Here is a 22685-nt window from a genome sequence, read left to right as displayed (position 1 = left end):
GGCTGCTCGATCCTCGACTCCAGAGTCCAGACACCGCTTGGCAGCCACAAGAGCAGGCAGTTCGTTCTGAGCTTCACACTACCCGCCCGAGCCTGGGTCTGATTTTCTGAAGCGATTCCTCTGGGCAAGTCCAAAAGTTCGGACCAGACGACGCGGTTGAAATTGTCAGGAGAGCCGGGATGAGGAGCAGGTCGGCGGAAATGTGGAGGCTTTCATCACCACAGCTTCAGCCTCAACTCTTTTGCGACCTCACAGAAAGAGTGTTCCTCGCCATGGATATGAACCACCAAGAGGCCGCAAAAGAAACCAGAGGAGGGTCCCTTGCAAATCTGAGAGTCGAGTTCGTCTCGTCATGTGCGTGAAAAAGCGGCGCGGTCTTATGCCACCCACCCCACGACATTGCTTTTTCCTCGTCGGCACTAGCAGGGAACGAGCATGTTAGTCCTCGGTTCTGGGCCAAACACGCTTCGCCTTCTGGATGTGATTTCCATAGGTATTCTTCTGCTCCTTCTGTGGGTGTTCACCGTTGGTTGTTGACGCCAGCACTGGGGCCTCGTGGCTCGACCGGGTTGTGATCTCTCGGAATGCCGTCAACGGGCAACGGCAGGCAGCCTCCCTGGCTGGTCGTTCGTCAGCACTGTTTCGAAAACACCAAGAAAGACACACCCGGAGAGAAGATATGAAATTCGCACAACCTCGGAGATGGCAACGACAGTATGCCCTGCGTATCGAAATTGGTCTCAGGTACCCGCCACGCCACGTCGGGTTACTCGACACTGCTGCCCGCGCCAACACTCCAGATCACGCCAGCCACAGACTATCGTGAGATGCAAGCCGCACACTTTCTAATCCGAACCCGGCTAGGTTCTGTTTCGTCTCCAAGTGAGTGATTCTCAACAAAAAAAGGAAAGCCAGGTCCCGCTTCGCTGGCTGTGGACGAACCGCCGTCTTCCGTTCCCCAAACTGCAGACATCCTCTGCTTAGAATCCAACACCTTCTTTGACAAGTTGGTTCAAATGCTTCATCTCAGAAGTGCTATGGATCCCTGATCCTGGGGCACCGAGACTTTCAGAAGTCAGCTGGCCAGTCAACGCCCAGTATACACCTCCGACGTGGTGGGTGGTGAGCATCGGGATGTCTGCCAAAGTGAGTGCCGAGTGCGTCGCGGTTGCCGGCAGCCATTCCCCCCCCCCCCCCCCGTCGAACACACACATCCATGATGAGTATCGATCTCAGACTCAGGCACATCAGGTCACCCGCTGGGCCTAAGACTGGCCGCTTCAAAAAGAGAGACATCAGGCAGCCCGACTTTTTCTAAACCCTCGGCCGGACGGTTCTCCTTCTCGACGCTAACCCTGTCTCAGAGATCAGTGGGAAGAAAAGAAACAAGTTGAGTGGATCAGCACTCTATGACAACCACGCTTGGCTGCAGGGCAAGGATAGCGGACTGCACAGAAACCGAAAGAGCAGCTTCCATAAAGACGAGCAGAGATCCCCTCTCAGCCGCCGGAGAATCGCCCCTATTTTCTTTCGAAATGGCAATCAGATAGATCTTCTCCTCTTATCCGACGACTTTTTTCGTGGTAGAATCGTTACCCTGGTATTCTTAGGACAAACGGACGGTGCATGACGGTTGCATTTTGATATCGGAGTTTCCTTGTCGGTTTGGGTACTTGCAGCTTCGTCTTTGGAGGCATTCGTTGAGGAACCGGTTCAACGCAGTCACTTCATTGCGAATTCCCCCGCAGACATCGATATCGTCGGCCAGTGACAGCTTGAAGGCGTTGGTTCTCGACAATCCAAAGGACAGCCTGGGCTGGAGTTCTGGAAACACGGTTTGGTCAGCCCCATAAATTCGCACTGCTTAGAGATACTAATACAACTTGCAGACTCGCTCAAATATTAGCGACATCCTTGGCGACAGATTTCTCAACGGTATCAGCACCTTTGGTTGATCGAGAATAGGCGTAGCGAACCAGGCAGCCGAAGGAAGACTATTCGCAGATCCAAAGAAGGGACCAACTCGGTATCTTCCCCCGCAGCACGTCAACCAGCAGCTACCGAGTATTATCTTCTGCAAGAAGACAGGGTCAACCACTTTTCAGCAAAGCAGGAACATCACTCAAGATTGTGCGAGGCTTTCAACCGACGAAGGAAGAGCAAGGTGGTATTGTCTATCGGTCATCGCCACGGCTTGCTCGAGGCAATCGTTCCGCTGTAGATCATCGTCGACTGTTTCCCTCTGCTGTGTAATTTCCCTCCTCAATTCAGGAGAGAACGTCGTCAGATCAACAACTTTTTGGAAGGCTTGAGACCTCGAACAGAAGGAAGAAGCAGTAAGAAGTAAAAGGAAAGGAAACTTGTCCCCACGTCCGGGCATCTTTCCAGTCACACTTTTAGGTACGTCCCCTTTCTTCCTAGGGTACCTGAACCCCGTCAACCCTTATCGACAAGATGTTCCAAGCTGGAAGGCAGGAATGAGTTCTACCTCTTTGCTACGAGGAAGTTGCTAACATTGGGAAAGTAGTACGGCACATCTTCTAGTACTGGCAGCTGATACCCGCCGGGCCTTTCCCCCCGGTCCGAACTGACGGGGCCACCTCTTTGCCTCCCGGGTGTCATCACCTTCTCTGCTTACATCGTCACTGGTCTTGTTCTTCCTCTCAAGCACATCATCTCTTTCCCACACTCAGACGCCTTTTCAACCTCTCCTTCCAGCCTTCAACAGATCCAACAAACTTGGGCTGCAAAGGAAGGTAAAGGAAAGGAAAGCATCCTTAGGTACGTCTCGTCATCTACTCGTCCTTTATCTTCTGCCAATGGCCCAACTTCGCTTTCGTTTCCTCCATCTTCTTCTCTCTTTTTTCTTGACCACAGCATCACCACCACACTTCTTCAACCCACCACACAGTCTCTTTGACTCCGACTGCTCCCGATAGCTTGTTCCATCCTTTTACTGATCACTCGCTTCTTCACAGAGTCTTTGGTAACAACATTTCCCATTGTTGACGTTGTTCGAGTCTACGTCTGTGGTTCCAAGCCGCTGTTCAATATCCAGACGACAAAGGCAAGTTTGGGCCTTACCGCCACACTCCACGCAAACCATCCCATGCCCTGCTTGTCTTTGACAGCATCACATTCTTCCCTCTCCAATAGTGTCACCTATTGGCGGTCTGATCATTTGGTTGCATGCACCCAATTTGGTGGAGGTCATTCCGATCTTGCAGATTTCCTCGCCATTTCCCTCAGCTCTGCCAGCCTGTTCATCACAATTCATTCCTTACGCAAACTTCATTCGCTGACCAGCACACAGTCCCGATTCGCAGTAATCCCGATCCAACTCTTCTTTTCAACCCTTGGAACCCATTGACATCGTTCCTGTAAGTACGATATTGCGTCCTTCCCAAACGCGGACTTCGCGTCCGTTTCCCATCATGGCACTCGCCCCAGTGCCTTGCGACTTCTTTTTGACGCAGGCGAAAGCTTTTGGCACCCTTCTGACTGATGTTCAAGACTTCGGACTTGACTATGTCTTATCAGACTCACACCATGGATCCCAAGCACTCCGTCGCCTATGCTGGGCCCGGCAATCACGCCAGCCAGTTCCCTGAGAACCAGATGCCCAACATGATGGGCAGCGTTGACGCCTTGAATGGTGCCATCGGTCAATTCCAAAACATGACCTTGGGTAACGGCATGTCCCACAACGTTGGCGGTATGGGACAAATGGCGACCGGCCATCCGTACATGATTCCCCAGGACTACATTCTGGCTCCTCATCTGCCTTCTGCTCTGGGTATGGACCACCTCTCTCAGGGTCCGTACGGACCGAGTGGCTACTTGGCTGCGCCTGGGCAATTCAGTCCCTACGTTCCCTACCCCATGATGCCTTTCACCCCCGGTCGCGCTGTGAGTGGCAACTCGGCTCTCCAGGACCGCACCAACCGCGGTCGCAACGACGTGCCAGGTCTTGAGAATCGTCGTCACAGTGGTGGTTCTTACACCACCACCGAATCTGCTCCTACGACTCCTTTCTACAGCGGTGCCGGTAAGAATGACAAGGGCCCCCGCGTTGCTGCCCTTGATTGTTCAACCTACACCACGCCTTCTCCCCAGCAGCTTGTTGGCGGCAACATTTTCGTTGAACCTGCTGCCAAGCACGGCGTCATCACGATCCCGGTCGACCGCAACTTGGAAGAGATCCTCAAGCAGGACCCTCCCGTCCCCAAGGCCGTTCCTGCCGTTTTCACCCCTGCCACCCAGATGAAGACCCTGGATCAGAGTTTAGAGAATAGGATCCCGGGCAACCGCAATGTTTACATTCGCGGTCTTCATCCGACTACTGATGATGAGCTCTTGTACCGCTTCGCCTCCCGCTTTGGCGAGGTGGAGACATCCAAAGCCATCATTGACACGTCTACTGGTGCTTGCAAAGGGTATATTGGTTCGAGTTCCCTTTTCTTTACTCTTCGCTGATGATCAAGCAGGTTTGGCTTTGCCAAGTTCTTCGACGTCCGCGACTCGGAGATGTGTATCCGGGGCTTCCATCGTCTCGGATACGAGGTCGGCTTTGCTCGTGTATGTTCTGATCTGCAACTACCCACTGTTCAGACCCCATTGTCTGACCTGTTTTGCAGGAATCTTTCAACTCTCGCCTCAAGGCCGAGGGCGATGAGGGTTCAACCAACCTCTACATCTCCAACCTCCCCAAGAGCCTGACGGAGAATGTGAGTTTGCACTTGACATATTCTGTGATGTTGATTTGCTCAATACTGACACCTCCAGGACCTCGGCGATATCTTCAGAGGTTACCACATCATGTCGTCCAAGATCCTGCGTGACAGCATGGGCAACAGCCGTGGTGTTGGCTTCGCTCGGTAAGCGGCTTCCGAACACTCATGAATGCCGTATTCTAATTGATCCAGTTTTGAATCCCGCGATGTTTGCGATGCCGTCATTAAGCAGTTCAACGGCATCCCCATCGGCGAGGAGGGCATGGTGATGAACATTCGCTATGCCGACACTGCTGGTCAAAAGGAACTCAAGCGGGTCACTGCTGAGCGCCGCCAGTTCCGTACCAACGAGTACAACATCGGCGCCTACGGTACTCCCTTGGTTGGCATCCAGCCCAATATGTACAATCAGCCGGCCTGGAAACGTGCTCTGCATTCCACACCGAACAGGTGAGCACTCGTCACTCAGGTCATCTGTGATTTCAGCCGCTAACCAAACTCAACAGCTACGCCCCTCGTTCCATGACTGGCGGTCTCGATCGGATGGGCAAGGGGGTCAAGTCTGATGACTACCAGGCGGGCACTGTTCAGGGAAATACCCAGTACGGTGACCATTCTCGCCATTGGAGCATTCTTCTTGACTAACCTGCTTGTTCAGATCACCCGCGGAGACTACCGTTGCCGAGATCTCGTCCAACGACAGCGACGAAGGCGTGACTATCCACGCCGACTCGGCCACGCCCATCATTGTCAGCACCCAGTCGTCCCCGATTTGCAAGAAGGAGAAGAAGTGAATTTGAGTTGTGATGGAATAGGAGCGTCAGCGTATTTTCCGGGTGCATCATTCCTCGTCTTGTTCCGCAGATTTCGGAGTTTCTGCGTTTCAGCACACATGGCAGTATGGTTTTGATCAGGGAACATATTATGCTCTGAGGTAGCTCATACTCTTGATGCGTTCTGTATGAAAGGCGCCAGCTATTAGTTCTTGTACCTTAGTTTTTGGGAGGCAGATCAAAATCGGGACGGCGTACCGCTTTTTTTTTTGGCCACAGAATCATGAAGTCGGGAATTATAACATGAAATTTCCAATCACAGAAGATCCATGCTCGCAGTAAATGATTGTGTATCACCAAGCGACAGAAGGATTTCTGGAAGTAGTAAAGTGCTTATTATTCGATTCATCAACGGCTCAGGCCTCGTCGGCCACCGTCAACTTTGAGAATTTTTGGGTATCAACTTCATCCTCTGCTCTTCCACCTGTCTGCACTTCTTTTCCATCTCCATTTGCCGCTGGGACGCTTGCATTCTCCGCGTCTGGCGCCTCATCGCCTGAGTCTTCCTCCTCTTCGTCGTCTTCCTCGGAGCCGTACTCTTCGTCGTCGTCTTCGCCCACGAACTCGCCCTCCTCGTTCTTGGAAGAGGCCTGTTCCTGAATGGCCTTCTCCAGATCCTTGGCCATCTTCTTTGTGAAGCCAGATGCCGTCAAGGTCGCATCAATTCTTGTGGCACCGCCCTTGCCAACCAACTTCTTTGCGTCCTTGTAGAACGGTCCTGGTGTCGTAGGGGTGAACTTGAACCTCTTTTCGAAAAAGCGCTTGATGCAGTTGACATCTCTGTCAAAGTACATTTCTGCGTTCTCATGATCCATCGACACCATTTGGGGGAAGTCGATGACGATGGGTACCAACTTGACGGTCTCCTCATCCCCTTCTTCTGTTGTTGTGACGGATACTTCTTCCTTGATGAGGATATTGAACTCGTTGTAGTCGCCGTGGATAAGTCCATGCTTAGCCAAGCGGAGAAGCAGATCAATCAGCTCAGAATAGAGCAGCGCAGGGTCTGGGACGTTGGATATTTGGCGGAGAGGGAACGAATCGATGAAGGACATAACAATGGTGTGTCGGTTCTGAGCGATAGGTTCGGGCACCGGGAATCCTTCATCTTTCAGTGCCTTCATGAAAGCAAACTCCTTCATTGCGGCGAGCCTGGAAAGATACATCCAGGATCCTGACTGCTTGTTCTTGAGGTAGTCTCGGTTCGATTTGACTGTCCGGAAAGAGATACGACCGAGTCTGTGGATCTTGAGAATGCACTGCACGCCTCTGTCGTCGGCAACCATGACAATGTCGCTCTCCTTGCCGACTCCGACTCTGCTGCCAACGCTGTAGACTTCCTTGCGCGTCGAGTATTGGTGCATCGCGAGATAGTCGAGACCGCCGTAGGTGAGGCGGTATCCATCATACTTGGCTTCCTTGACCTTGGCGATGAGGCCAACCTTGGCGAGATTGGAGATGCAGCGGTGAACTCCGCTTGCGCCACCACGGAGGCGCGATAATTTCTCGATCAGTGACGTCGGGACCAGCTCGTGGTTCTTGGTGCCTTGTTCAACCTGTAGATCCTGTAAGTGGGCTGCCTGGAGGGGTTATGGAGGGGTAGGGTGAGGGAACGAACTGCTGCGAGGACCTTCCAGTCCTCAGCGGCCAAGTGCCGCAGTGCCTTGGTATCTAAATGCATCTAGGAAGTAGTGCGATCGCAACAATACGTATTTGGAAAAATTGGTCTGGAGTTGAAATTCTTCCCCCAGATCTCAAGGTACTGAATTCGGTGCCCAAGAACCCCTCCATTGGAAAAAAAGCAGCCGGGGTTTGGATGTGCGCTATCGATAAGGTGAACAAGATATGATAAGATAAGCCGGGATGGGGTCATCGACTCCGGCGGTCACGTGGCAGGCTGAACACTCCAAGCCCAGGTGTGTCTGTGCGGCAGGCAGGCCAGGCTCGTACGCAACCGGGGAGCTTCGACTTGTTGCTTAGCTTTACAAAGCTACCATCACCTTCCATCTCCCTCACGAATCACAACCATCCACCACTCTATCCTTCTCTCAACCGCACACCATCGATCCGACGTCCACTCCTTGACGAATTGCACAGACGTACGCGCCGATTCTTGACCAAACTCCCGAGGACCTACCCCACCTATACAGAGTCCACAAACACACGTCAAGATGGCGCAGGACAGCGAGAAGCCTACCGCTGCCGACAAGGGCAAGGGAAAGGCCGTGGAGGAGAGCAAGAAGGAGAAAGCCCAGGTTAATGGCAAGAAGGACGACGAGAAGATTATCGATTGTGAGCGATACGGGTTGTCTTGCGATATTGATGAGGGGCTAACTGTTCGTAGCTGCGGAGGAGCTCAGCGAAGAGGACCAACAGCTGAAGAATGAGCTGGATATGCTCGTCGAGCGCCTCACGGTGCGTTGCGTGATTGAAATGCTAGCATCGTGTGCAAAATGCTAACGTTGGCTCTAGGAATCCGATGCCTCTCTCTACAAGCCGGCCCTCGAGGCCATGAAGAACTTCATCAAGACGTCAACCTCATCAATGACGGCTGTGCCCAAACCGCTGAAGTTCCTGAGACCACACTACGAGACGATGACAAAACTATTCGAGGATTGGCCGACGGGAGAGAACAAGACGTCACTTGCAGATGTTTTGTCAGTGATTGGTATGACGTATTCCGACGAGGACCGACAAGACACTCTCAAGTACCGCCTACTTGCACCGTCATCCGACATTGGATCATGGGGCCACGAGTACACCCGGCATTTGGCTCTGGAGATTGGCGAGGTGTACGGAAAGAGGATAAACGCCGACGAGCCGACAAAGGATCTGGTCGACCTTGCCTTGATTCTCATTCCGCTCTTCTTGCAGAGCAACGCCGAGGCAGATGCTGTGGACTTGATGAGCGAGCTCGAGATCATCGATCAGATCCCCAACCACCTCGACAAGGACACATACGGCCGCGTCTGCCTTTACATGGTCAGCATGGTCAACTTGCTGACTTACCCCGACAACGAGCTCTTCCTCAAGACCGCCCACGACATCTACCTCACATACAAGGAGTACGCCCTGGCAATGACCCTTGCCATTCGCCTTAACGACGTCGAACTCATCAAGGCCGATTTTGAGAAGGCCGAAGATCCCGCATTGAAGAAGCAGCTCGCTTTTCTCATCGCGCGGCAACGTATTGTCCTGGATCTTCCCGCAGAGGACGCGGACTCCCAGGCTGTCGTGGAGTGCCTGTCGAATCTTAAGCTGTCCGACCACTTCAAGTCCCTGGGTAAGGAGCTCAACATTCTGGACCCCAAGACTACAGAAGACATCTACAAGAGCCACCTTGAGAGCAGCCGTGTTGCTGGCATGACCAACCTTGATTCAGCTCGCCACAACCTGGCAGCCGCTTTTGTCAACGCCTTTGTAAACGCCGGCTTCGGTAACGACAAGATGATGCTGGTTGAGCAGGACAAGGAAAGCTGGGTATGGAAGACTAAAGGCGACGGCATGATGTCGACTGTGGCCTCTCTGGGTACTCTGTTGCTATGGGACGTTGAGGCTGGTTTGGACAAGATCGACAAGTACACCTATGCCGCGGAGCCCGAGATCTTGGCTGGCTCGATGCTTGCCATTGGTATCATGAACTCCGGAGCGCGTGTTGACTCTGAGCCCGCTTTGGCTTTGTTGGGTGACGAGGACAAGCTGCACCACAAGAACCCTCTTGTCCGAACCGCCAGCATCATGGGCCTGGGTCTCTCCTACGCCGGCTCAAACAACGACTTTACCTTGGAGCTCCTCCTGCCCATCATCACTGATTCTTCCCAGGATATGCAAATTTCCGCCATGGCTGCCCTGGCCTGTGGTCTGATCTTTGTTGGTTCCTCCAACCCCGAAATCAGTGAGGCTATCGTCACAACTCTGCTGGACGATGAACGCAAGAGCCAGCTTACAGACAAGTGGACTCGTTTCCTGGCACTTGGTCTTGGCTTGCTCTTCTTTGGCCGTCAGGAAGAAGTCGACGTCATCCTTGAGACCCTCAAGGCTGTTGACCACCCGATGGCGAAGCCGACGGCCGTGCTGGCTGAGATCTGTGCTTGGGCAGGCACCGGTGCTGTCCTGAAGATCCAGGAGTTGCTCCACATTTGCAACGAGCATATTGAGGATTCAGACGAGAAGAAGGGTGACGAGCTCCTCCAGTCATACGCAGTAATCGGTATCGCACTCGTTGCCATGGGCGAAGATGTGGGCCAGGAGATGGTTCTTCGGCAATTCGGCCATCTGATGCACTACGGCGAGCCCAACATCAGGAGAGCAGTTCCTCTGGCCATGGGTCTGATCAGCCCCAGCAACCCCCAGATGAAGGTCTACGACACGCTCTCCAGATACTCCCACGACAACGACAACGACGTTGCTATCAATGCCATCTTCGCCATGGGTCTCCTGGGTGCGGGTACGAACAACGCCAGACTTGCCCAGCTTCTTAGACAGCTGGCCAGCTTCTACCACCGCGACCAGGAGTCTCTCTTCATGGTGCGCATTGCTCAAGGTCTTTTGCACATGGGCAAGGGTACCATGTCGGTCAACCCCTTCCACACTGACCGCAACGTTCTTTCGCGCGTGTCTACGGGTGGTCTGCTCGCCGTGCTGGTCGCCATGATCGATGCCAAGTCGTTCATCACATCTAACTCACACTATCTGCTCTACTTCCTGGTGACGGCTATGCACCCCCGTTTCTTGGTGACGTTGGACGAGGACCTGAAGCCGTTGAAGGTCAACGTCCGCGTTGGTCAGGCGGTTGATGTTGTCGGCCAAGCGGGTCGGCCCAAGACTATCACCGGCTGGCAAACACAGAGCACGCCGGTTGTTTTGGCGTACGGCGAGCGTGCGGAGCTTGAGGATGAGCAGTACATCAGCTTGAACAGCACACTAGAGGGATTGGTGATCCTCAAGAAGGTACGTTTGAGGATTCGTTATTAATGTGAAGGCGTGCGTTGCTAACTAATTGCAGAACCCCGACTGGGTAGAGGAGAAATAGATGATTTCAGGGTGTTCGGGGGGACCTGGGATCGTAGGTTCAGGCATGGAACTGGGACACGATACACTGTATAGTAATCTTACGTCTGTGAGTGGCATTCGAAATGTCATCAGACAGATGAGATCCCACATCAATAGACGGATCAGCTGCAATGAAGAGGCGTTTTAACGTTTACACATTTTCGAAAAGTGACAATGTTCTTGAATGCAACTAAATCTTTTGAGATCCCCGGTTAACCGAACGCAAATATGCGAGCCGCAGCCTTGTACGGTTTCGATTTGCACAACCAGGTCAGGCCGAAGCCCGACGATGCGATGGCCAGCATGCCGGCTATCATCTTTGAGCCTGATACGCAAATGAACGTGGTAAAGGAAGTGTGGCATTTTCCAGTCTACTACCAAGGACTTTCTCCATGAGCTCGGAGACGTTCGCATAGCTGAACACTCTTACAGTATTATGGCTAGGTTTGGGGGCTCGCCATAAAAGGTATTATTCGATTAATGTTCTACCGTTACTGATTGCTCAGGCGATTCTTGTTATTCTATATAGTATATACACATAGCATCAGTCTATCGAGACAGTGAGAGTATCCACTGATACCGTGTATTAATACTGTAGAAACGATATCGAGAACCGCCCGAGCAGCCAGCAAAGGCAGAATATAAAATCAAATACACATAGCATCAGTGGACACTCCTACTGATTAAGGGTTACCGTTTCTTCATCACGGTCAACCTCCAGCCCTCGTAATACGCCAAGTTCTTGGAGGACTTTCATAAGCTAACCTGGTTATTATACGCATAACTACCAACAGAGCAAACACAGTGACCAGGCACATCACCAACGACAAGAGCAACGGCCTGCTAGCTACCTAGTATGAAATGATGTCTGCTAGCAAGTGGGCTGCGGCGTCGGTTTGAATCTGATCTCGGTCAGACGAAGGTGTGTATTCGCAGATGCTGACACAACGACTCCGCTTGCCTCATGCAGCAATTTTTGCCGGTGCGAACCAATAGCCTTCGTTTCCCGGGGGAGATCTGAGATTGGGATTTCAACCCGATCCGAGATGCGATGAGATTATCACATCAAGTAATCCATTTCTGGCCCAGCCCAAAGAGGCCACCGCTACCCTCTTACGGATAGATGTTGGCAATTAAAGACAAATGTGCATCCAGATGCGCATGCGCATGGGGGATATGTCTTTACTTTACACCATGGACGAAAGAAAGGTCTTGCTTGTACGTAATGGACGTCACAACGGTTGCATGGTGGGATATTGCCTGTAAAGCGATACGGGCACAACGGGGAAGTGGACGGGATGGGATAGATAGGGGATGGGTACAAAAGGCTAAACCAGGCTGAGTTGAGCTGACCGCGTTGCCGCGCTGTAACCCTGTCTGATACTTATGCGAAAAGACTGGCAGTCTGGCGGAACTTCGGAGGGGAGATGGAGAGAGAGGAGGGGCAAAACTGCTAGCGCTGGTGGAGGCTGGGGGATGGATGGTGGAAGTGGAGGGGATGGGAATGGGCCGGGCAGAGAAAACGGATGTTCTGGGCTGGGGATGTCGTGAACCAAAGCCATAACACTACGGAGCACAGGTGGATATACTGATGGGAAGTTCAAGGGTGGCAGTTACCACTAATAGCACGCGAAAAGAGAATATTGAAGATTGCGAGCCTGCCCTGTGATTCTTTGAGTATGAGTGGGAGGATGCGGCGGAATGTTACACGATGGGATTGCGTGTGTTGATTGTTTGGGGTCCGTTGGTCGGATGTTATTGTTGATGGATAAGATTCCGGGGTCCCGGTCACGACGGCGGAGCCCGGGGAGGCGGCCGACGGGCCCCTTTGCTGGGTTCGGCGGGATGCGTCGCATTTGGGCTCGTCTCTGTCTCGTCTTTTCTTATCAGCTCCGGGATGTAAATACATTGGATACGGGTAAGTACGGAGTATAGGTACTGAGTGTCGATGACAGAACTAAGGGACAGACTTGGAAGTAGCTCCCACCCGCTGGAAAGGTTCCAAACGGCGGGTAAACTGCCAAAAACATAAAAAGTTGGTTAGATCTGCAAAGAGATGGCAAGAAGGATGCGGGATGCCAAGCTTTGAAAAGGCAAGATGCTACGGGATGTAGATTCCCTGGTGTGTCATTGGCCGGATGAGTCAGGCGATTGGCAAGCAGCGGTTCGCTTACAACGTGCCCTGGTGGGATGAAAGAAAGCTCTAGGAAGGCACGACTTGTAAGTTGCACCTACCTTACCTCGTGCCATATTGGTGCGGCTGCTAGGTACTTGCCTAGTGAGATGGATGGCAAATGACAACGGGAGAGAAAATGTCAGAGCTGCAAGGCAAGTGAAGCTAAGTCTACCTTGCGGAGTACTTGCCTTCGGATATCATTTAGTTACCTTTGGGAAAGTACGTAGTACGGATACAAGTGCAAAGGGCGCCACTGCCATGCGAGGCAGTGGATCGCGCAATTACTGGGTGGATATCCAGGCGAATCTAGCCGCTTCGCGCTTCGCGGGCAACAACGGAGAGATCCTGGAAAGCAAGAGCGAGACTGGCTGACTGTGGACTGGGAATTCCTCTATCTCTCTCCCGTCTGTCTTTCCCATCCATGCTTGTTTTCCATGGATGCGCTATCCGTACTTCGTTACTTCGTACGCGTTCCCTGGCAGTGGCACCGTACTCCGTAGCCCAAGATGGTCTCATTCCCCAGCTTTCGCCTCGGGAAGTGCGCGCAGCCCACCCAGCCAGCTCCAGTCCAGGTCCTCAGCAAAGGGCGCGGGTGACTCTTCCGACTTCCTATCTATGCCTTAAACTAATAACTTCCTCGTCACCCCTCCACCGCCCACGTTCATGCTCTCCTCCTCTTCCGCCTCTTCCGCCTACTCTCTTCTCGCCGAGCTTTCTCCTATTTGCAAGCTCTTTCTTTTTTCTCTTCAAAAACAACCTACGACCAGGGAGAAAGTAAGCCGAATCGTACGAGACGACCATCCGAACATTGGCATCCGTTCCCGCGTAACAGACTAGATTGGCCCTCGCTTGTCCAATATCTCTTTTGGAGAAGCGCAAATCGGACGTTGGAGTTTCGGAGGCACGCCAAAGCAAACCATTGCACACCGACACCGGCCTGAGTAATCCTTCGTCGCATCCGACTGCGCGACGTCGTCTTACCTGAGATTCCCCGTTCGAAGCACCAAGACACGTGCAGATTATTGGTTGGGGTTACCTAGCGGATTGCGCAACTCGCATTGAGAGCAAAGGCGAGAGGACGACGTTATAGTACGGCGGAGAACAAGGTGTTACTGACCTCCGCATCTCTACACCTACACTTGAAATTCGGTCAGCGACAACTGCGTCATGGGGGACGACCGCAGCATTCCCATCAAGGCGGCTTCTTCGAGCCGCGACTTTGTCGCCCAGCTCAGCTCGTCTTTCATGACGGGAACCCCGCCCGCACAAGAGCTCCTGGCAAGAGATTTGGCAGAATGCTCAGAAGACGAATACGTCGACGAGAATGAGGATGCCATCGGCTCCGACGACGAGGACGTGTCCGCCGAGGGCCCTCTCTTCTACCGCCGCCCGAGCGGTGTCGCATTCGGCACCTCCCGCCCCGTTATGAACCCGCAACCGATATACGCCGCCGAAGAACCACCAGTCCTCACTAGAGTCGAAAAGAAGCAGTCGCGCGATGCCGAGCTGAGTCTGTTGCGTGATAATCATCTTTTGCCTCCCAAACATGCCCGAGAGGAAAACGAGCCATTCTATCGCCGCGCCTACAGACGTCTCTTCAGCACAAAGGTTCCACTCGAGCCTCACGATGAAGAGGCACCCCAGGCCATCGTTCGTCGGCCCTCCGAATCAACCCCTCTATTGTCCGGAGCTCCAGCGCCAGATGTTGATGGCCATGGGACTCTCAATGAGCAGTGGGAAGCGGCAGTCTCGACGGGCCAACTTCGCACTACTTGGCAGCGCGAAGCCAAGACCATCATTCAGTATGCCAGTCCGCTCATTGTTACCTTTATGCTGCAGTACTCGGTCAATGTCGTTTCCATCTTCGCCGTAGGACACATTGGAAAGATTGAACTTGGCGCCGTGAGCTTGGCAACCATGACAGCGACTATCACCGTCTACGCGCCCTTCCAGGGTCTCGCGACGAGTCTCGATACTCTCTGTGCGCAGGCGTACGGATCCGGACACCGCCATCTCGTCGGACTGCAATTTCAGCGCATGACATATTTCTTGCTCATGTGCTTTGTCCCGCTGGCCGTGTTGTGGTTCTTCAGTGAGTCGGTGCTGCGGCTCGTCATCCCGGAACCTGAGTCTGCGCGGCTGGCTGGCCAGTATCTGCGCATGCTGATCCTGAGCGGACCGGCCTTCGTCTTCTTCGAGGGTGGGAAGCGGTTTGTGCAGGCGCAGGGTCTGTTTCAGGCCACCACTTGGGTCCTTTTAGTCGCTGCGCCCATCAACATCCTGTTGAACTGGCTGTTTGTCTGGAGGTTGGGATGGGGTTTCATCGGAGCTCCTGCTGCGGTTGTTTGCACCCAAAACCTGCTTCCGCTGCTGTTGTTCCTTTACGTGCGCTTCATCGACGGATACCAGTGCTGGGGCGGTTTCAGCAAACGAGCTCTGTCAAATTGGGGCCCGATGCTTCGCTTGGCTTTGCCCGGCATGATTATGATTGAGGCCGAGTACATGGCTTTTGAGATCCTGACTCTGTTCTCGAGCCAGTTCGGTCCGGAATACCTGGCGGCCCAGAGTGTCGTCGTCACGCTGTGTGCTATTACCTACCAGATCCCATTCCCCGTCAGCATCGCGGCGTCCACCCGAATCGCTAACCTCATTGGTGCCGGGTTGGTGGATGCGGCAAAGATTACCGGCGGAGTGGTAAGTTCATTAGCTCCCCCCCCCTCCATCACACGCTCCAGGAAAACCTAGTTTCAAAAATCATATTCTGACTGATTCGACAGGCATTCGCAGCAGCTCTGATTGTGGGCGTGTTCAACGTCATTCTCTTTGGCAGCTTGAGATTCCACCTGCCAAGACTGTTTACCAATGATGAAGAGGTCATTGCCATTGTGGCCAACGTGCTGCCGCTGTGTGCGTTGATGCAGGTCTTTGACGGCCTATCCGCGGGAGCACACGGTTTGCTGCGTGGCATTGGCCGCCCTTCCATCGGTGGCTATGCGAACTTGACGGTGTACTACCTCATTGCGATGCCAATCTCCTTTGGGACCGCGTTTGGTCTTGATTGGAAGCTCAAGGGTTTGTGGCTGGGCGTCACGATCGGACTTGCCTTGTAAGTGCCCCGTTCTTATTTGGTTTTCTACTCCATCTCTTTCTTCAGATTTCTCGATTCTCCGGGCATGGGATAAGAGACGTGCAAAGTGCGTATGAGAGGAATTTGGCTAACTTATGTATCTTGTCATAGGGTCGCTATTATCGAGTATTCGTTTGTATACTTCACGGACTGGCACAAGGCGGCCAAAGAGGCGGAGTCGAGAAACCAGGCCGAGTGAAACGTCCTTGGCCAAGAGTTTGGTCACGACTTTTTTACGTATACCCCGGAATCGGTCAGCGGGGTCATGATAATTGTTTGGCTACAAATTGGTGATTTAATGATTGACTGTCGAAGATGTACGTCTGGATATATCAGATATATCCTGATTCACATCTAGTAGGCCTTGAATTTCTGGCTTGGTCATGTTTAGCTAGCAAGCGAGCGAGCATCGCAAAGCACAGCATAACTTTGGAAGTAATTGACGGAAGCGGGAGAAGAAGAGAAGAATGGTGCACAGCTGATACGAATGCGGGCTCGGCCGTTGCAATGCCAATGTCAAAGTGTCTGCGTTGCCCTCGCTCGATGAGACCAAGTCAGGTAAGCTGGTGCATCCTTTCGTTCCATAACCTCTGGTAGCATGGCGTGTGATCCTGTGACGTCTGTGGGAAGTGTCCGCTCAGATACTGACGGACGTCCGTGGTGGTTCGCGACCTGTCAGAACCACGTAGGGCAAGGCAGAGAAGCGGCTTGCAAGAGTCTAAGCTGGAAACTTCCCAACGAGTTCTTTCTAGCGGTACGAAAACGCATCAGGTCCAACTAGAGCAGAGATGTACCTGGATAATCCCCCGTTCGACAATTAGGCTGATAAATCCTTCCCCTCCAAGAAGCCCTGAAAGGTGGAATTAGAAGCCCATTTCTCTCCGTTAAAGTTTCCAGGCCTCCAAGTGAAACTTTTGAGTTATGGTGCCAGTGCGGAAGCTCTCTCCAACTCAGGGACCGTCTTGCGGCCTGGGCAGCGCAGAGAACCACACCTCCAAAAAGGCAAGCTAAGCCAACAAGACAGGGATGCGGGAGATTGGCAAATTGGGGCCACGGCGAAAACCAGTGACAAACATCAATAGTCAGCTCTGTGAGTGCGAATTGGAACTGATTTCAGGTGGCCCGCCTGCTCACTCTGCCACCGGGGGAACGAATGGCGGGTGCAGGGGTGTGAGGGGCACTGATCATTTTCGAACAGTTTCCCGCCTGGGAGGATTGGAGGGGGAAGGGGAAGAAGAAGGTCAGAAGGGGAGACCCCTCCTTTTCTGCGAATCGCTACATTGGTACCAATTTCTCGTTCTTGCGCAACCTCTATCTTTTCCACTCTCGCACATTCGCAACTTCGGACGGGGGAAGTTCCGAACAAAGCTACTCTTTTGCTCTCTCACATAATTGCCTATCGGTCTTTGTGCAACTTTATAAGAAGAGCAGTAAGCCTCTCTACCTCCCGCCCCTTTGTGCGCATGCGCAAAAGCTATCTTTGTAGCTATAGCTAGCTGTACAGAAAAAAAAAGTTTCGAAATTGGAAAGCTGACACAACACGCGACAATAGACGGGGTACACAACAAGACTTCCTCTTCCACGGGCAAACACGAAAAAATAAAGATGTCTACTACCACGACGACCACGACGACGGCCAGCGAGGGCATTACGGCCGAGTCGATTCTGCGCCTGTTCCCCGACATCGACACGAGCACCGAGGCCCTTTCCGGTCACGATGCCGAGCAGATTCGGCTCATGGACGAGGTGTGCATTGTGTTGGACGAGAACGACAAGCCTATTGGCAATGCGAGCAAGAAGGCCTGTGAGTAGTTTCTCCTGTCCTCCTGGGCCGTCTGCCGGTTCCGCGTTGTGTATAAACCCTCTCCCTCGAGTTGGTTGTTGCGGTGACTAGCCAAGCGCTGCCACCTTGTGACAAGGACAGAACGAGAGCGCGCGAGAGGAAGCAATAGAAGGGGGAACTACAAGACAACACAGTCAACTGACACTGAACTCCCCAAAACAACAGGCCATCTCATGACCAACATCGACAAGGGCCTCCTCCACCGCGCCTTCTCCGTCTTCCTCTTCGATCCGGAAACCAACCGCCTGCTCCTGCAGCAGCGCGCCACAGAAAAGATCACCTTCCCCGACATGTGGACCAACACGTGCTGCTCCCACCCGCTGGGGATCCCCGGCGAGACGGGCGCGAACCTCGAGGATTCGGTCGCGGGCGTCAAGCGCGCCGCGCAGAGGAAGCTGGAGCACGAGCTCGGTATCGACCCGAAGCAGGTGCCCTTTGATGACTTCCACTTCTTGACGAGGATTCATTACAAGGCGCCCAGCGACGGCAAGTGGGGAGAGCACGAGAGTATGTTTTGCCCTTCTTTCCCATTCCCTTTCTCTTAGGAAGTTTGGGTAAAGAAGACAATGTATAACCTTTGCTAATTCGGTCACAGTTGACTACATTCTCTTCATCAAGGCCAAGGTCGACCTCAAGCCCAACGAGAACGAGGTCCGCGCGACGCAGTACGTCAGCGCCGACGAGCTCAAGAAGCTGTTTGAGGACCCCCAGCTCAAGTTCACCCCCTGGTTCAAGCTCATTTGCAACTCGATGCTGTTCCAGTGGTGGGAGAGCCTCGACTCTGGGCTGGAGAAGTACACCAACGAGCAGGAGATTCGTCGCATGTAAATGAGAACGGATGACTGATTTTCTGATGGCAAAGAGACCTGGCAACGTGGAAGGACCCCAATGGTCCGTCATGAGAGAGCATTAGACGTGGAGTTTTGTCTCGTCGTTGCAGTTTTTCTTCTCTGTCTCCCTCTCCCTATCTCTTGCATGTGGCGGTAAAAAACAAAACAGACACTGTTGAAGTGTTCCCTGCCCTTCTTTATTTTCCGAATTTTCGTAATCCTAGATATCCCCCCTTTTTCATCATATGAATACGACTTGGGGCGTTGGCTGCTGGCCACGTTGAATTGAAAAACTTTGTTCTAATGGAAAATGTGGCCTGGTGATCGATGATGGCGGAGGGGATTTCAAGTTATGCTTGTTGATGAGAACGGGCTGGCGGAGATTTCTACTTCGTCCCTTCTCGTGGAACACCAAGACCGGTGGTAGAGGAGTCGTTAGGAGCAACGCGGAGTCCTCTGGGCTTAGGGAGCCTTGTCTCGGGATGGCTGTTTGTTTTGAGTATGCAGCTGGAGGGAGGCTACCTTACTAAGAGGGGCTTTCTAGATTCTAATTTGATGCTCAATTATGGATGCCGGAGGAGCTTTTCCCTACAACGGGAGCGTAGTACGCTATTTATACGTTGGAGTTGCTGAATGAGGCCGTTGTGGATGATCATGGGGCAGCTTTGGTTTCGTTCATCCTCGGGTTAGTGCTCCATGAGAATGGGGAAAAGCTCCCGCAGTGCTTTGATATCTGCGAGATAGCAGAGCAGGTTGATACGTCTGAAGATTAGCATTATACTGTAGTTGGGGATTTGGGAATCAATTGCAATTCAGACTTCCGTATCGCTGGATACTCGAAAAGCTTGAAAAAGACCCTCACCGCGGGACTTCCTAATTACTCTATCAATGCCGCGAGTACAGAACCTACATCATGTTTCTACTGATGGATTTTGATGGTCTTTGCTCATAATCCGGAGGAATCCGGAAAACGAGGAGCATGGATGATCTGCTTTGGCTTGTCACCAGATGTTTCGTATGCAGGGAGTCAGTCGTGATGGAATCGACCCATTCCAGAATGGTGAGCTACTTTCTTGGCCTACTCGAACGGTTTCCTTTGTCTTTCAAAACCTCTCGGATAATCTTAATGACCTGAGATCAAATAAGAGGAACAGCTACGGTATACAAGGGCCAGGATGTTTCGAGGAGCCCGATTCTAAAGACGAGAACGCTTGATAAGTCCATGGTTCCTGTCTTGGATGCCCACTTACCTTGCGCCTCTTACGCCAGGTGATTATTGTCTGAGTTGTGCTTCCGGGTATAACCAGAACGTCCGTCAGTGACCCTAGACGCACATGTTAGACGTGCTACTCGCTTGTAAGGAGGCAGCAGCTTCCTCTTCGGACGTTATTATCGTAATTGTCATAGCTACAGGGCCAAGCAACGCAATGTTATGTCGGGGGTCTTGGTACAGAGGCTAGGCACTGCTCAGGTGAGCTTCACCATCGCTGATTTGAAGTTCGACAAGTATAAGTAAACATTATAATATCATACTGAGCGATTGGGGCTTATCATGGACAGACTGGAAAGGCGGGCGATAGTATTGACAACCTTGAAATAGACCTCAGTGAAGACATTGCCGTTGTCAACAGGTGAAAGCGCACCTGTCTGTGCAAGTACACAATTAGCATATATTCATGATCACAAACAGATACATGTACGTCAATCGATGGAATTGAATATGTTTCCGCCCAGTTTGAATCAGGAGCCTCCACCTGTACCTGTCATGGCAGCAACATCTAGATCCAAGTCTCATGTTTACCAGAGATTAAAAGAGAGCTATCTCGATACGTTGTACATCACAAAGCTTAACTGTCGTCATCTAGGTTGCTGAGAACGCCCAATAAGGATTCTTCATCGAGTGACATACTGTAAGTAAAACAACATGAACCGGTTGGCGTGCCTCAAAGGAATTATGTTTTGACCTTAGGTGTCCAGGTATCTTGTTGTCAGAAACAACGTTAATTTAGGTACCAAAACAACGCAAAGGTAGGTACGTCGCGAGCGCGACATGTAACCTGTACATGTCCTCGGACTTGCCCAGGTGATGAGTTGCACCTTCCATTCACTCGCATCTTGCCTCGATGCTGGGCCAGGCAAGCACGATGATGTAATATGAGTGACATCAACCCGCTGTTCTGGACTGACAAGTTCCATTCCATTCCATCTCGTTTAACATACATCAGCAACGACGTTGCTGTTCAACGGCGAACTCAATTCTACAAGGTTTCCGCTCTACTTTTTGAAAATGCCCTCAAAGGCCGTCTAGAAGGGGCTGGTCTCACCCCTAGAAGCTCTTCTGGGGTTTCGAATGTATACATGCCATTCGCTTTCAACTTCGTTCTTCACAGCTAACTCGGAGCAGAGGTTGGAGAGATCCTGTTCTCCATCATTCAAAAACCACAGACGATGTAAACGAAGGCCAGCCTGGCAGCACGAGATTCCCGAGAGCAAGGCACACAATCGATCTATCAACGATGAGCGCCGAGTAGTACGATGCAGCAGTGCCCAACCAACGGTTGAACGATATTCACATCACTCCTCATACTTGGCAGAGCACTGCATATGCACCCCACGTGCGAAGGATGGCGCGGTAGTCCAGCTGGCTTATCTCATTACTCGTCACTGCATCTGCACCTCTTATCTCGGCAACATTCCTTGCCTTTGCCCACACAACGCAAACCAGCAGAGCCTCCAAGACGCCAAGACTATCCGCCTGACACTCACTGCAACTCATCCCACGCAGGTGTTTGTTGGGTCAAGCCTGGGAATGGGAGCTGATTCCCACCCTCCCAATGAATCCTTTTTCCCGGGCTGAAGCCCAAGCTGGAGCGGTCGCGGGACACGGAACCCGCCACTGTGTGCGGTACATCCGGACACCGAACCCGGGAACGCCGTGGACCCTAACGGAGCTGATGGGGATCAGTGGGACGCATTGGCCGCAGGAAGTGCCACAACGTACTATGCCGTTATTGGCATGTACAGCCGCTGCGATTGGTCGACTTCGGGAGTTATGTGACGGTTGATCCAAAGATACAGGCCACAGGCCACTCCCGACTGACGATCTCTAGGATACCTGACCCAACGACAGGGTCTCGCCAGCCTGCCTTGCCCCGCACACCGGCTGTCTTCCTCCATCTCCATCTCTCGTCACCGAGACATGCTCCAGTGAGGATGCCTTGCTCTGCGGCATCCGCCGATGCTCCTCAACCATTCAACCACACTGTTATTAATCAGGCCGCTTCTACAAGATCATCCTCTGCACTAGGTGGAGGCGAGCGGCGTTGGCTAGACCTGCATACCCGTACACACCAGGTCGGGATGGCCACCGCCAGTCCTGATGCGGTACACGAACACATGCCCAAATCTCCACGGTCAACGGCCTGGTCTGTTGCTTGAAAGCTGCAGCCCAGGTCACCCCAGCCCGCCCTCCCCCTCATCAACGTTTACGCCGCTGTCCTCGTGCCACCTACTATTACGGCATATCCTGATAGTTTGAATCCCATCAGCATGGTTCTGGCTAGTGTTGAGGCAAGCCAAGCCGGGTATCAAAGGTGCAAAGGTAACTTTGCCCGCATACTGTCGGTGCAAGCAGCATGGCACGACTGGCTCCCCCCTCTGCTCTATGCCGTGCGGGCATCATTGATGGTCGATCCATAGTTCTCGCCGTGTTCAGCTCCTCGCCCTTGTCGGAATCAACAAGCAATGTAGAGTACCTATCAACTACCGCCACCGCAGTCTCACAGGCGCGTGTTGATCCAATGCCCTGTGCCTATCTTTCCGTACCTACCCTCAACGTCCTACATCCCACAATCGCTACAGTCTCAAGGTTTCTCAGCTATCTGGAGACCATCCCGCGCAGGAGTTCCTCGACTCTCTCCACAACCTCCACTTCCCCCATCATCCCAGCTCGTGGTCTCACTCCCACTATCCCTATCCCTCGCACTCACTATCTCTCAGACTTCTGCCAGCCTACCCCTAGTGTATCTAGTGACACTCCCCAAGCTACATAACCCCCCAGCTCCTCTCCGCTCCTCACCTGGTCCCCCTTC

General features: G+C 52.7%; 6 protein-coding genes across 6 annotated transcripts; 5 read left to right on the top strand and 1 right to left on the bottom strand.

Moving 5' to 3' along the window:
- Window positions 1-3549: 3549 nt before the first annotated feature.
- On the top strand, window positions 3550-5527 carry CTAM01_10860 (RNA recognition domain-containing protein; the record flags this gene model as incomplete). The annotated part of the gene is made up of 7 exons (XM_060526872.1): window positions 3550-4436; window positions 4488-4578; window positions 4638-4727; window positions 4786-4877; window positions 4926-5183; window positions 5240-5335; window positions 5392-5527. The coding sequence occupies 7 exons, from the start codon at window positions 3550-3552 to the stop codon at window positions 5525-5527; spliced, it is 1650 nt and encodes a 549-aa protein (XP_060378520.1).
- Window positions 5528-5922: 395 nt separating this feature from the next.
- CTAM01_10859 (RIO1 family protein) lies at window positions 5923-7247 on the bottom strand (the record flags this gene model as incomplete). Its single annotated transcript, XM_060526871.1, has 2 exons — window positions 5923-7122; window positions 7185-7247. The coding sequence occupies 2 exons, from the start codon at window positions 7245-7247 to the stop codon at window positions 5923-5925; spliced, it is 1263 nt and encodes a 420-aa protein (XP_060378519.1).
- Window positions 7248-7737: 490 nt separating this feature from the next.
- CTAM01_10858 (proteasome/cyclosome) lies at window positions 7738-10598 on the top strand (the record flags this gene model as incomplete). The annotated part of the gene is made up of 4 exons (XM_060526870.1): window positions 7738-7858; window positions 7911-7981; window positions 8039-10516; window positions 10572-10598. 4 exons carry the CDS (start codon window positions 7738-7740, stop codon window positions 10596-10598), a joined length of 2697 nt encoding a protein of 898 aa, XP_060378518.1.
- A 3363-nt stretch (window positions 10599-13961) lies between these two features.
- Window positions 13962-16120, top strand: CTAM01_10857 (MATE efflux family protein; the record flags this gene model as incomplete). Its single annotated transcript, XM_060526869.1, has 3 exons — window positions 13962-15488; window positions 15572-15900; window positions 16033-16120. The coding sequence occupies 3 exons, from the start codon at window positions 13962-13964 to the stop codon at window positions 16118-16120; spliced, it is 1944 nt and encodes a 647-aa protein (XP_060378517.1).
- Window positions 16121-17526: 1406 nt separating this feature from the next.
- On the top strand, window positions 17527-18592 carry CTAM01_10856 (isopentenyl-diphosphate delta-isomerase; the record flags this gene model as incomplete). The annotated part of the gene is made up of 3 exons (XM_060526868.1): window positions 17527-17725; window positions 17930-18271; window positions 18360-18592. 3 exons carry the CDS (start codon window positions 17527-17529, stop codon window positions 18590-18592), a joined length of 774 nt encoding a protein of 257 aa, XP_060378516.1.
- A 2606-nt stretch (window positions 18593-21198) lies between these two features.
- CTAM01_10855 (uncharacterized protein) lies at window positions 21199-21414 on the top strand (the record flags this gene model as incomplete). The annotated part of the gene is made up of 1 exon (XM_060526867.1): window positions 21199-21414. One exon carries the CDS (start codon window positions 21199-21201, stop codon window positions 21412-21414), a length of 216 nt encoding a protein of 71 aa, XP_060378515.1.
- Window positions 21415-22685: the final 1271 nt, after the last annotated feature.

Source organism: Colletotrichum tamarilloi, assembly GCF_030869305.1.
Source record: "Colletotrichum tamarilloi strain Tom-12 chromosome Unknown Scaffold_53.1, whole genome shotgun sequence".
Lineage (NCBI taxonomy): Eukaryota > Fungi > Ascomycota > Sordariomycetes > Glomerellales > Glomerellaceae > Colletotrichum > Colletotrichum tamarilloi.
This window is presented reverse-complemented; position numbering and strand designations above follow the sequence as displayed.